This window comes from Papaver somniferum, unplaced genomic scaffold (genome assembly GCF_003573695.1).
Source record: "Papaver somniferum cultivar HN1 unplaced genomic scaffold, ASM357369v1 unplaced-scaffold_125, whole genome shotgun sequence".
Classification (NCBI taxonomy): domain Eukaryota; kingdom Viridiplantae; phylum Streptophyta; class Magnoliopsida; order Ranunculales; family Papaveraceae; genus Papaver; species Papaver somniferum.
Window position 1 is genome coordinate 6,282,200 of NW_020621603.1, and position 11,606 is coordinate 6,293,805.

Here is an 11,606-nt window from a genome sequence, read left to right on the forward strand (position 1 = left end):
ACGTACCTTGTAATTGCTAGTAGTATTTAAGGGCCACAACTAACCATTATACTAACCCATCAAAAAGAAAAGAAGATAAATACGGACCTGTATTGGCAGGCGTGTCAATCTATAACAAATATGGTCGTTTGAACATTCACTAGATTCATTGGAGTTGTCCTAATGGGTCTACCTTACAGGAAAATTAAAAACCCTAACCGACAAAGAAACCAGACTAAGCGGAAAGAGAAAGTGATTATAATAGGAGATCGGAAACCGGTTCTAAATGGTTTTTTAACAAAACCAAAACGGATAAGCTAACTAGAAATTGGTAAACTCCATATGGTAATGGTCAGTCCCGGATGAACATGCATGGGACCCACCATTATTATGTGAGTATCAATTGTGGTTTTGTTTTGTTTTTTATTTTTATTTTTTGCTTGTTGGAGCAAGTCTTGTGGTGGAATCCAACATATTCCAAGCTTGAAAAACGTCAAAAATGTCAAGTATAATGAATTCCAAGTTGGTGCTATACACAATTTTTCCAAGCCATGTTCCATGGTTTTGTGGAACCCAAGAAAATGGTAATTTGAGTTGTGCTAAAATGATATTCTAAATAGCATATTAAAAGACCCCTCGAACTCCATGGCTCCAAGATATAACATAACAAATATGTTCGTTTGAACATTCATTAGAGTTGTCTTAACAAGGTTTACCTTATGCGCAATCTAAAACCCTATCCGGAAAAGAAAATAGATTAAGTGAAAGAAAAGTGATTTGAATAGGATACTAGAAACCGGTTCTAAAAGGTTTTTTTAACAAAGTCTAAACCGACCCTAACTAGAAAGTGGTGAACCCCAACTGAACATGCATGAGACCCACTATTATTATGTAAGTATCAGTTGTGGTTATTTATTTATTTTATTTTTTATGTTTTGCTTATTATAGCAAGTCTTGTGGTGGAATACAATCTATTCCAATCTTGAAAAAAATGTGGAATGTCAAGTATAATGGATTCCAAGTTGGTGCCATCCACACTTTTTCTAAGCCATGTTTCATGGTTTTGTGGAATGGTGTGTGGTATCCAAAGGAATGGTAATCTGACTAGCGGTAAAATGCTATTCTAAATGGCGCGCTTAAAGACGAACAATGTTATTCTGAATAGTGTAAGTCAAGCGCAGAAAAGCTAATATCAATCTCAATTATGCAAATATTTAAGTCAAATAACCTTGACCAAGTCAAACACTATTCTTTTTAGCGTCAAACGCTGTTTGGATTAGCATTTGAATCATAGGACTTGAGCTTCCATGAACAAATTCAAATGCTGAGTTGGCATTGAAGATGGAATTCTTCCGCCAGGAGTTAAGTCTTGAACTTGGTCTTTTTTGCTTTTTTGGCTTGTTAGTAATTTTTTTTTTTATAGCTTTTTCATATTTGGTTCACCGTCAGAGTCGCTACTGTGTCACAACTCACAATCACAAACCAATTTCTTTTAGGTTGTCAGCTACAGAAAACGGACATGCCCATTGAAATGATGTACTTCCAATTATGGAAGTGGAACCAAAACAGTAATGCGGCTGGAACCAAAACTAGTTGGGAAATAACCTCAAAAAATAGTGAGAGAGCGAGAGTTGAAGTGTGCAAAGTCGAGCTATACCGCTTATGAACCCTAACTAATTTCTCCAAATACTTTTTCTTCCCAATAATAAAAAAGTTTTGTTTTAACTTTCTCAAATCAATCAGGAAAAACATTTCCAGGTAACAAATTCTCCATTTCCTTTTTCAATTTCTTCTTTCAAATTTCATAAAATTCGACCTTTTTTTTCGGGGGTTGGCAAAATCAAACAACTAACCTAATGGAGCAAAGCAGCAGCAGTAGTGATCTGTTTCACCAACTGCATAAGCTACCATCATCAGCATCAGAGGAAACTCTATCACATATTCTTGAAACCCTATGGAAAACCAGAAAAACTGGTCTGAGACCAGTCGACAAATCTTCAATTCGATCTCTTCTTTGTCTTCCTTCTCTTCAAGAACTTGATCCATTGTTAGCATGTCTCCGTTCACTTATCAGAAAAACAGTACACGAGAACCTAATTGCAGATGATATACTGAAACTATTTCCCATAGACTTGTCCCTCCACCTGCAAACTACTCTAGTTTTGTTACTCCAGAGGTATCAAAATCAGTGGAAAGAGGATGTGTCTATGGACAGACAAACGACGGGAGGCGTCCTGTGCCAGGGTAATGTAGGTACAGCAACCCCTTTGCTCGCACCTTTTTCAGCTGCGGCGGCGGAGATGTTGTCACCATTGTGGTCTCGTCAAGATGATGTTCCTGGTTGCTTCAATCACAGTGAAATTGTCAGTTGTGCACCTATTGTTTGCGATGGTAACATATCAAATGTGACTGCATCCGTACCCCCTGAGGATATGGGAATATTACCGTGCCTCAAGTCGATGAGTTGGACCATTGAGAGACGGAGCTCAGCACCAGGTAATAGAGCAGCTGTCATCAGTCTAAAGTTGCAAGATCGTAATAAGTCAGGAGAGACTGAAGTGAAGTTTCAAATTACTAAAGATACGGTGGAAGCCATGTTGAGATCAATGACCTACATCAGTGAGCAGCTTGAAAACATTGCAGCTGGGAAAATTCCCTCTGAACCATTGCAGAAGAAGCAACGGCAGTAGAAAAAGTGGATGGGCACAGGCGTTGACTTTTGTTCAATTTCTCAAGAACTTGTTTTGCAATTGGCTGAATGCACAATACATCATTTTAATTTGTCTAAGATCAATCAACTTATGTAGAGATTTCCCTGAACATTTTCTTATCTTGTGTAACTTGATTGAATTACATGAATATACACTCTACTGCTGCACTGGTACTCTTTTTGCTGTATGCGTCTCTTCGCTGGAAGTTCCAAACCATTTAGTTTAAATTATGACTCAAAATCCAGAATGTACAGCGTGTTTACACGGCTTTATGTTGATGAGAATGTACATGGTGTGGTCTCGTTCTCCTTGGATTGTATATCATTCGCAACGACAATCATCTCGTCAGGTGCAGTACCAACCTGATAGTACTTGAAATCCTCTATTGATTGTGCTACAAGAGTTGTTGTCGATATGCATTTTTGACATAGGTGGCCCGGGGTAACCTCTTTCAGCCAAACAAAGCATAAGTTATACACAGGTACCGTTTTCTTTTAGGTTGCTGCAGGAATGATAACAAAATATGCTCTGTTTTTTTGCAGGGGTGATAACATCAATAGTATAATTATAGAATTGCTCTTTCTTGTGTTATTTCGCTTATGAGAATGATTTTTGTAAGATTTGATCTTTTTTTTTCTTTAATAATCTGAATTTAAGTTGAATGACAATATGCAGCGTCTTTGAGGGGCATAACAGCACGAAGCATGAAAGAAAGTTAGGAAAATACAATGGCCCATGTTTAGCAACAAATCCTATTGACCGTTGCTGGAGGTGCAGGGCAGATTGGGCAAATGATTGCAAGAGGTTAGCTGACCGTGTCCTTGGCTTTGGCCGACCTCTGAGGTGGAAAGAGGGAGAAATTCTACGTAGTTACTGACCCATCTGACAACGACTTGGTGAACCCCAAGCCTGAAACATTGAGATATGCTGTAATCCAAACTGAGCCACTTTGGATCATTTTCGCAAGAAGTATGGTTATCAGGTTAAACAAAAAGTTGATTTGATAGTGAGCGACAAGACAATTGACTTTCGTGGAGCTAATGTTCATATCACAGGTGGTGCAGGCCTTACTATACAGTATGTGAAGACAGTCATTGTTCATGGTTTACACATTCATGACATTCATGGCGGAAACAGTGGTTTGATTAGGGATTCACTTGATCACTATGGATTTGGAACAGCTAGTGATGGAGATGGTATCTCTGTCTTTGAATCCTCCCATGTTCGGATTGATCATAACTCCATGTCCAACTGCAAGGATGGATTATTAGATGTCGTTATGGGATCCACAGTGATGATTATTATTCTGCAGGTGAAAAAGTTCGGTGCAAGTGATACAGCTACTCTAACGATACAAGAATACAGATTACCCTTGCGTTTAACCACTTTGGAAGGGGTTTAGTGCAAAGAATGCCAAGGTGCAGGTGGGGATTTTTCCATGTTGTGAACAACGACTACAATCACTGGCTTATGCATGCAATTGATGGTAGCCAAAATCTTACCATCATTAGCCAGGGTAACAGATTCGTTGCTCCTCCTAACATTTTTGCCACAGAGGTAACTACCAACAAAATACTACCTCTTCCCTGAATTCTCAATCTTTACATTATCTTTATCTCTGCCATCTTAACTACATAAGCCATTGCATTTATACATGTGTGTTGGGGATGATGGTTTGTGCAGGTGACAAAGAGGGATTACACAACAGAAGACCAGTAGAAGCAATGGACATGGAAAACACAAAATGATTTGTTAATGAACAGTGCATTCTTTGTTGAACCGGGAGATATAACTCCAACCTTGCCTTACTCAAAGCAAGACTTCATCAGTTCTAAGGCTGGTACTTTCATGACCAGACTTACACATTTCGCAGGTGCCATAAACTGTAAAGTTGGTAAACCTTGCTAAAAAAAGATTGTTTCAACAGTTTACAAAGAACACCAATCCGTAATAAACACCAATATGAATTTCTTTTGGAAACACCAATCTGTATTAAGAACACCAATATGAACTTCTTTTGGAAAGGCATGGTTTTAAATGAGGAAGGGCGTGCGAGATGAAAGAGCATACAGACAGATAAAGAGGTCATTGTTGATGGTATATATTGTTCTTTATATTTGATTCTTCTTGGTCCTATGATGACAAATGGAGAAAATTGAATTTGTTTTCTATGTATATATATTACGCTGCGTAAATTCAAGATATATATATATCCTCTTAGTGCTACCTAAGCTAGCTGACGTATACAGCAAGAAGTGGAATGTGGTTTCACTGTAACGGCATTCGTCACACAATTTTTCACTCTCATCCCAGCCTTCATAAACTTACTATACAGGACAGCTCTTTTTATCGAATATGACACTATAACTTTTAGAAAACTAAGCCGGGTACAACATTATTGAGATGATACATAGATGACAAAGTTACAATATAGACGTTGGGACGAAATTGCTTTGATCTGCAACTTGGAAACTGTATATGCCATCTAGTTGTTATTTCTTGTATGCAGGCAGACGCCCTCCATGAGGAAAATAGAAAAACCGGCATTCTGTATTTTTTAAATGTCTTTATGATATTATTCACATTCACCCCTGCAAACACATGTACACAAACATAACTTGTTAGTATCTGAATTTGCATTTTACTTCGCTAATCACCCACCCACCGAAAAGAAAGAAAATTCATGTACCCTTTTCTTACCTAGCGAACTATGTGCTTGGAACTTCAGACAAAAGCTTTACCACTGTACATCAGCACTGGCTGTGTTATCTGAACATGACATTAAAATATATGAGCAAATAATAGAGAACTGGCGCGGAAACTGACACACACGAGTCAAAACAAACCACTACTACTCTTGATGCTAGTAAGGAAACAGATACATGTACAATATGGTGTGTTTCTCATGAAGATTTGAATCACTAGACGAAGGTCAATAGATGAATATTTCCATAAGGTGTTACGAAACAAGTCATAAACCACTAACCTCTTTCAGTTGGTAGTCACTATATTATCCATTTCTTCGCATCTAGAGAGTGAAAGAGATTTCTCACCTTCTATCAGCTTGGTGAACTGCACAAGAGGGTGCACCGATATATAATACTATTGCATCCCATTTGTGTGGTTGTGTGTGTGAAATTTGTGTTGTCTATATATATATATATATATATATATATATATATATATATATATATATATATATATATATATATATATATCAGTGTTTATAGTTTGATGTAATGAGTTCAAACCTGAGATGTCTTAAGTTCCAATTCTTCCCATTCTGAAGATGACTTAGTTCCATTAACTATTCCTGCTCCTGCGTATATTAATCCGCCAAGACCCTGCAATTCAATTTGGCAAATAATAACGTCACATTGAGTATGTCCAAGAGCGAGTAAAACTTAAGTGATGAGTTCCCATTACACTCACCTTTTCCACCAAGGCTGATCTAATCCCAACAGCAAATTCAGTTTCTTTTCCACCAAACCAACCAACAGGTCCGGCATACATTCCCCGATCAAACATTTCTGAACAACCAGGAGACGAGATACGTCAGATGAAATTGAAGTAGGCATCAAAGAGAAAAAGAAAGGGTAATTGCATCCAACAACTTCAAGAAAAGTTGGTTCTTCATGATTAAGTGAAATGAAAGCCAATGCTGGCAGAAATACCAGTTTCAGCTATAAATTGGCGTGCCACTTCTGTAGGAAATCCACAGACTGCTGGAGTTGGGTGAAGAGATGACAAGACGCGAAACTGAAAATAGAGAAAACAAATCAAGTTTCTCATGATACTAATGTGCTAAATGGATAGGGGAGTCCCATTCGAAGAGAGAACCCCTTGACACAAATATGAATTGTATTCATAATGTGATTGCTTACCTCGTCGTCTTCATTCCTTAATCTACCTGATAATTTTGCATACAGGTGTTGTACTCGTGGAAGCTTTCGAACTGTCTTTAATGGTTCAACCAATACCATGTTGCATATATCCTGTACGCAAGAGATGTTTAGGACGAACCCAATGTAAGAAGCACCAACCAACATTATATCAAGTAAAAATCAAAACAATCCAAGGTAACTTGCCTCTAACTTTCCTCTAATGTTTTCTCTTACTATTGTAAACTCAAGGTGATCTTTAGGACTGCAAAATCAATAAAATACCGTGTTATATGTCAATTGCTATTTGAAGTTCGTTTAGTATAACCAATTTGTTATAGGGAGGTTAATAGAAACCTTCGAAGTAAATCATCTTCCATTTGACGATCTAATGACTTTGTTTCTCCTCTTCCACGGGTTGCAGCTAAAGCCTCACTCGAAACATTGAAGCGTTTACGGTGAAATAGTTGCTCTGGCTGTTCACAAGCGTCCCACATAGATATGAGTACAAATATTTAATTATAGGAAAATAATAAAACTTCAATTAGCATCCACTGTTGCTTAATCTGATTGTTAGACACATACAGTGTTGCCGATAAATGCTGGTGCATTAGGTGGTTGAATACAGAACTGATAAGCATCCTGTCCTTCAACCTAGCCATAGATTACATCGAGCAATAAAATGGATATTAAATATATGAAAAGCATTCACTCTATTGACTGCGACTCTAGAAGATTTGCTTGGAGGAGAAAGAATACCTGTAAATGTGCCAACCATTCAAGAGGATCAATATCAGATTTAGTAACAACTCTACTGCTTCGTGCAAGAACAACCTAAATGTTTATGAACATATAACCCCGTAAGTGAAAATAGAAAAATCATCTAGCTAGGATTCCTTAGTTATGAGAAAAATGGTGTATGGGAGAAATGCGTGATGCTTTTTGCAACATGCCCACGCCAAAATACCTTAACCAATTCTGATTTGCTTCCATTTATCGTCTCCAAAGCTTTATTGACACCATCATCCCAACCTGATTTGCTAGGAACATGATTGCTACTAAGTATGACTGTTTTCGGAACTTCCTTTCTCAACTTAGTGACTACAGAAGAAATCTACATAACAAAATTCAGGTACTCAGTTGCCGAAAAACAAAAAACAAAAAGAGAAAAGGTATTGGCTATTGAAAAGAGCAATTAACCTGACGAAGTTCAGGCCGAAGTGCGTTTATTGCATCTTGCCAAGTCCATGAAACAGTATCATCCCAAGCAATATTTACAGCAAGCATAGAACTTCCTTCAAGCTCATCAAACTCAACCAGGGGAACCATAAAGTAAAATGAACCAAAACCCTTCCACTCCGAAGAAACACTAGTCGTTGGGTCAAATCGAAGAGCACCATATGCGCGGATTAACGGAGAATCCTCAGACAAGAACCTAAGACAAAATCACATTTCAATCATCAAATTTTAACTCTTTTTGTTCCGAATATATACATAGATAGATGGTAGGTACCTTCTGATGCATCTCCAGTCATTTAAAGAAAATGGGTTCGACTGTTGGAAGAATACTGCGGTCCCGACACCGGCAACACTAACCAACTTGGAGTCGGATGTAGTTTTTGTGCTATGATGTCCATTGCTGCTAGATGGTTCATCATCGATGACTAAATCCGGTGATATGATACTCTGACTTCTACCGGAGAAGAAACAACGGGTAAGCTGGTTGTTCTGGTCTTGAAGCCATGAAATAGCCTCTATTTTCTGTTGAATTGGGACCTTCAACAAATGAAACCTTCAAGGGTCAGAAATGAAGTTTCTTAAATGGCACCGGGTATTTCAATTCCGGTGCCTCCGGGAATTTAAAATTAATCTAAGACCCCTAGTTTTGTTAGTCAAACTTAAATAGTCACCCTTGACGAGTCAACTCCTGCTTCTTCTTTTCGTAATTGTGTAGTATATTTTTTTCTTATGGAATATATTCCTACCGGACAACCGAGAAAATCGAAGATTTTACAACACCACCATCAACCAACTGAAAATAAACGGTTGAAACTGAAACCGGTAGACGATGAAGTTTGGTGTTTGAAAATGGAGAAACTTTTTTCTTATTGTAGCTCACCTGTGAGCAGGGGGGAGCCAAGATTTGTGAGATGGAGAGCCAAAATTTGCTTTAGGTAGATAATTTTAAGGGATGCAAAAAAAACAAATTTAAGCTCACATATAGTCTTAAAATTACTATTTGGTCAGAATTAGGCATTGGACCAGTTGGGGAGGGTTTAAGTGCACACCCCTGCACTGGATCGGCTCACTGTCTAAAAGAATCCCAAAATACTAATCATAAATTTATTATCATTTAGAACAAGGGTTATGTGATATACTCTATCAAAGTGAAAGAAAGTTTAAGTGAAGGAATACAAATCTGACCGTGCAATAGAGTATTAATAAGTCTATACGGCAAATAAATGTCCGTTTGAGAGAGAAAAGAAGGAATACAAAACAAATATTTAGCCTGGCAGTTATATAGTTGGCATGACGTTAATGGATAGAGCAATAATTGGCAATAAATCACATGATATCAGGAAGGAAATTATCTTCGTACATCCGACTAATACTCCCTGTCAACCAGATACGGCAAACCAACAACCGTTTGCTTTCCTTTCAACTTTATACGACAAACAAAGCGTCGTTTTTTTATGTTGCACGGAAAATCATTAGCCGTATAGGAAAGACTTTCAATCACTCGTTCGAATGAAAGAGTGGGCGATTGAGTTTTGAGTGAAAGTGGGTTTCTCTCTATCCATAACACGACCTAATTTGATCATCTCTTTCATTTTGAATGAGACTCTCTTCCGTACCCTTGCTCTTAGTCTTTATTAATAAAAAAATCTTATACGGCAGTCGTGATTTATTCTTTCCACTTTTGGAAAAACATTCTTTCATTTTTTTTTTTCATTTTAGTTAAAAATATACCAAATCAAAAAAAAAGAATAAAAGACGGCATCTCTAGTACGATAAAAACGAGAGACTAAAGTGAGATAGAGATCATTTAGTAATGTGATGCTTCAAACTTTCATCGAGTGACTGATGATGGTTACTAGTATTAGATTAGCATGGTAAAACAACCTAAGACGTGTTGAATGCTACTTCAATCAATCATTTTCAGGATGGAAAGTGCCAGCCTTTATTGAAAGGATAGGATAGGCACCTGTGGCATCCGTCAATTAAATAGTGCCTTGTTGTAAACCATCGTGGCCACATAAAACCTACCAATAACCCATTGAAAATGCTCTCAACTCCTACAGCTACCGTTAGAAGAGCCTTCTACTAAAATTATAACACAAGGCAATGCAAGGAACTCGAAAACACAACGCGTCGGTGGAGTTACAAATTTATCTGGTCCATATAAAATAAAATAATCCTCGTGAATATATTTACTGGGTTAGTAATTTTTTCTGAAATTTACTAATCTTGGTAAAATAAGTTAAAAAATTACTTACACATAGTCATGGTAAGTTTTCTGTCTACACAGAAAAGTTGAGTGGTTTTTGTTTTCAGATGAAGAAGTAGAAAAAGGTCTATAAGTCTATTGTAGTTTAAATGAAGGGGTGTGTGTTTTGTGTAAATGAGTGGGTGGAATGGGGACATGCCCCTTAACTCCAAGATGAAAGGATAACAATAAAGAGGAGACCCTCCAAAGGACTGAGAAGAGAGCGAGTGAGCAACTAACTAACAATCGGGAAATTTATGAGAGCAGGCAAGAGGAAGAAGAACTGAGTACCTCGAGACGAATGATTCCGGAACTATACGACGGTGGATCGAAGTCTAACTCCGTAATTGTAGATTTCAGAAGATTCATTGCCATTTCAGGAGTTGAAACGGGCTGAAACGTTTGAGTTTTAATCATCTCCAATGGTTTCCTTGGGTCTCCTTTGCAACCGTTCATGGACATTGTTATTGAACGATACTGCACATTTGACACAAATTGGCATCAAATCCTGTTCGTCAATATGTGTTAAGTAATGAGTTAAAGAAGAAGAGCAAAGTTCACTTACAACGGAGGATTGTCGAGTCAAAACCCATGATTGGCGAGTTGAAACGGTCGGATTGCTACTAAATTTTGTGAATTTGGTGGTTGGCGCGAATAATGAAATCATGAATTTATCAGCACCAGTAGTTGCCATTTCTAGTGGAGAAAAAAAAGTTGTGTACACTATGGAAAGACAAAGAGAATCTAAATACTGCTTAGTTTGTTACTTTGCCTAGTTGGGATTCCTGGGGATGCTTATATACAAGCAGAATGGTGCTTATAATGATATGGAAATCCCCATTAATTATTCAAGTCCCCAAATCGGTGATGTCGTTGTTGCAGTTTTCAGTTGCAATCTCAATCTGAGCCCTGAGCATGCACTTAATTTAAAAAATCAATTTTAGTTGTATTCTTTTTATATGTAACATACTCCCTCTGCTTTTCATGGGGGGTTATTTTGGCATACATGCTACAATACCTATCTACTTCTGTTTCTAAGAGGGTTCGGGTGTAGGTTATGTCCACTTCTTATGGTTAGCTTGGAGTACCCACTTTTTGAATGGGCCGGCTGCATAGATTGTTTGTAGGCCGGTACATGGTATGGGTTGGTATTGTTTGGACAAAAGCAGAACCGAAACCGAAACCAAACATAACGGTTTCTAAGTTTTATGGTTTGGCGAGCCAAGATGGTTCGTTGTAAACAATTAATAGTAATAAATCGTTTTTTTATCGGTTTAAAGAATTCGACGATTCAACTTTTAAGAATAAGCATGTCATAGCAATAATCAATATCTAAAACTATTTAAATCTGCGATTTTTAAAAAATCAAACACTTTAAAAGTTCCAACTCTCACATGACACGTTAATATAATTGTATAGAGTTCAGGTGAGGCTAAGATCTGACGGCTATAGATGAAGTAGTCTAATTGCTGATATTAAATGATTTGAACCAACGATTTTAGGTATGATTTGCATGTTCATCGAAACCAAATAAAAATGTAGCTTGCC

At 37.5% G+C, this 11,606-nt stretch overlaps 2 protein-coding genes and 1 pseudogene across 3 annotated transcripts; 2 read left to right on the top strand and 1 right to left on the bottom strand.

Annotated features, from left to right (window-relative positions):
* Positions 1-1,590: 1,590 nt before the first annotated feature.
* On the top strand, positions 1,591-4,137 carry LOC113331461. Its single transcript, XM_026578176.1, has 2 exons — positions 1,591-3,171; positions 3,366-4,137. Exon 1 carries the CDS (start codon positions 1,836-1,838, stop codon positions 2,667-2,669), a length of 834 nt encoding a protein of 277 aa, XP_026433961.1. The 5' UTR covers positions 1,591-1,835; the 3' UTR covers positions 2,670-3,171; positions 3,366-4,137.
* Positions 3,352-4,775, top strand: LOC113331259 (annotated as a pseudogene).
* Positions 4,776-4,877: 102 nt separating this feature from the next.
* Positions 4,878-11,179, bottom strand: LOC113331460 (isochorismate synthase 1, chloroplastic-like). 2 transcript variants are annotated; one of them, XR_003350932.1, is made up of 16 exons: positions 10,624-11,179; positions 10,350-10,535; positions 8,085-8,347; positions 7,772-8,006; positions 7,539-7,685; positions 7,331-7,405; positions 7,157-7,225; positions 6,929-7,047; positions 6,779-6,836; positions 6,575-6,685; positions 6,365-6,449; positions 6,123-6,220; positions 5,942-6,034; positions 5,677-5,762; positions 5,391-5,459; positions 4,878-5,281 (listed from the first exon to the last, which is right to left on the bottom strand). XR_003350932.1 is itself a non-coding variant. In XM_026578175.1 (15 exons), the coding sequence occupies exons 1-14, from the start codon at positions 10,750-10,752 to the stop codon at positions 5,415-5,417; spliced, it is 1,713 nt and encodes a 570-aa protein (XP_026433960.1). In that variant the 5' UTR covers positions 10,753-11,178; the 3' UTR covers positions 4,878-5,281; positions 5,391-5,414. The 2 variants fall into 2 exon arrangements, 1 of the variants encoding a protein (XP_026433960.1); XM_026578175.1 differs by lacking the exon at positions 5,677-5,762 and having other exon boundaries at positions 10,624-11,178.
* Between the last annotated feature and the right edge of the window lie 427 nt (positions 11,180-11,606).

Coding starts and splice junctions, on each gene's coding strand:
- LOC113331461 (XM_026578176.1), top strand. CDS start 1,836: ATGGAGCAAAGCAGCAGCAGTAGTGATCTGTTTCACCAACTGCATAAG.
- LOC113331460 (XM_026578175.1), bottom strand. CDS start 10,752: ATGGCAACTACTGGTGCTGATAAATTCATGATTTCATTATTCGCGCCA. Junction 10,536..10,623: donor TGACTCGACAATCCTCCGTT/GTAAGTGAACTT, acceptor TCAAATGTGCAG/TATCGTTCAATAACAATGTC. Junction 6,686..6,778: donor ACATTAGAGGAAAGTTAGAG/GCAAGTTACCTT, acceptor TCTTGCGTACAG/GATATATGCAACATGGTATT.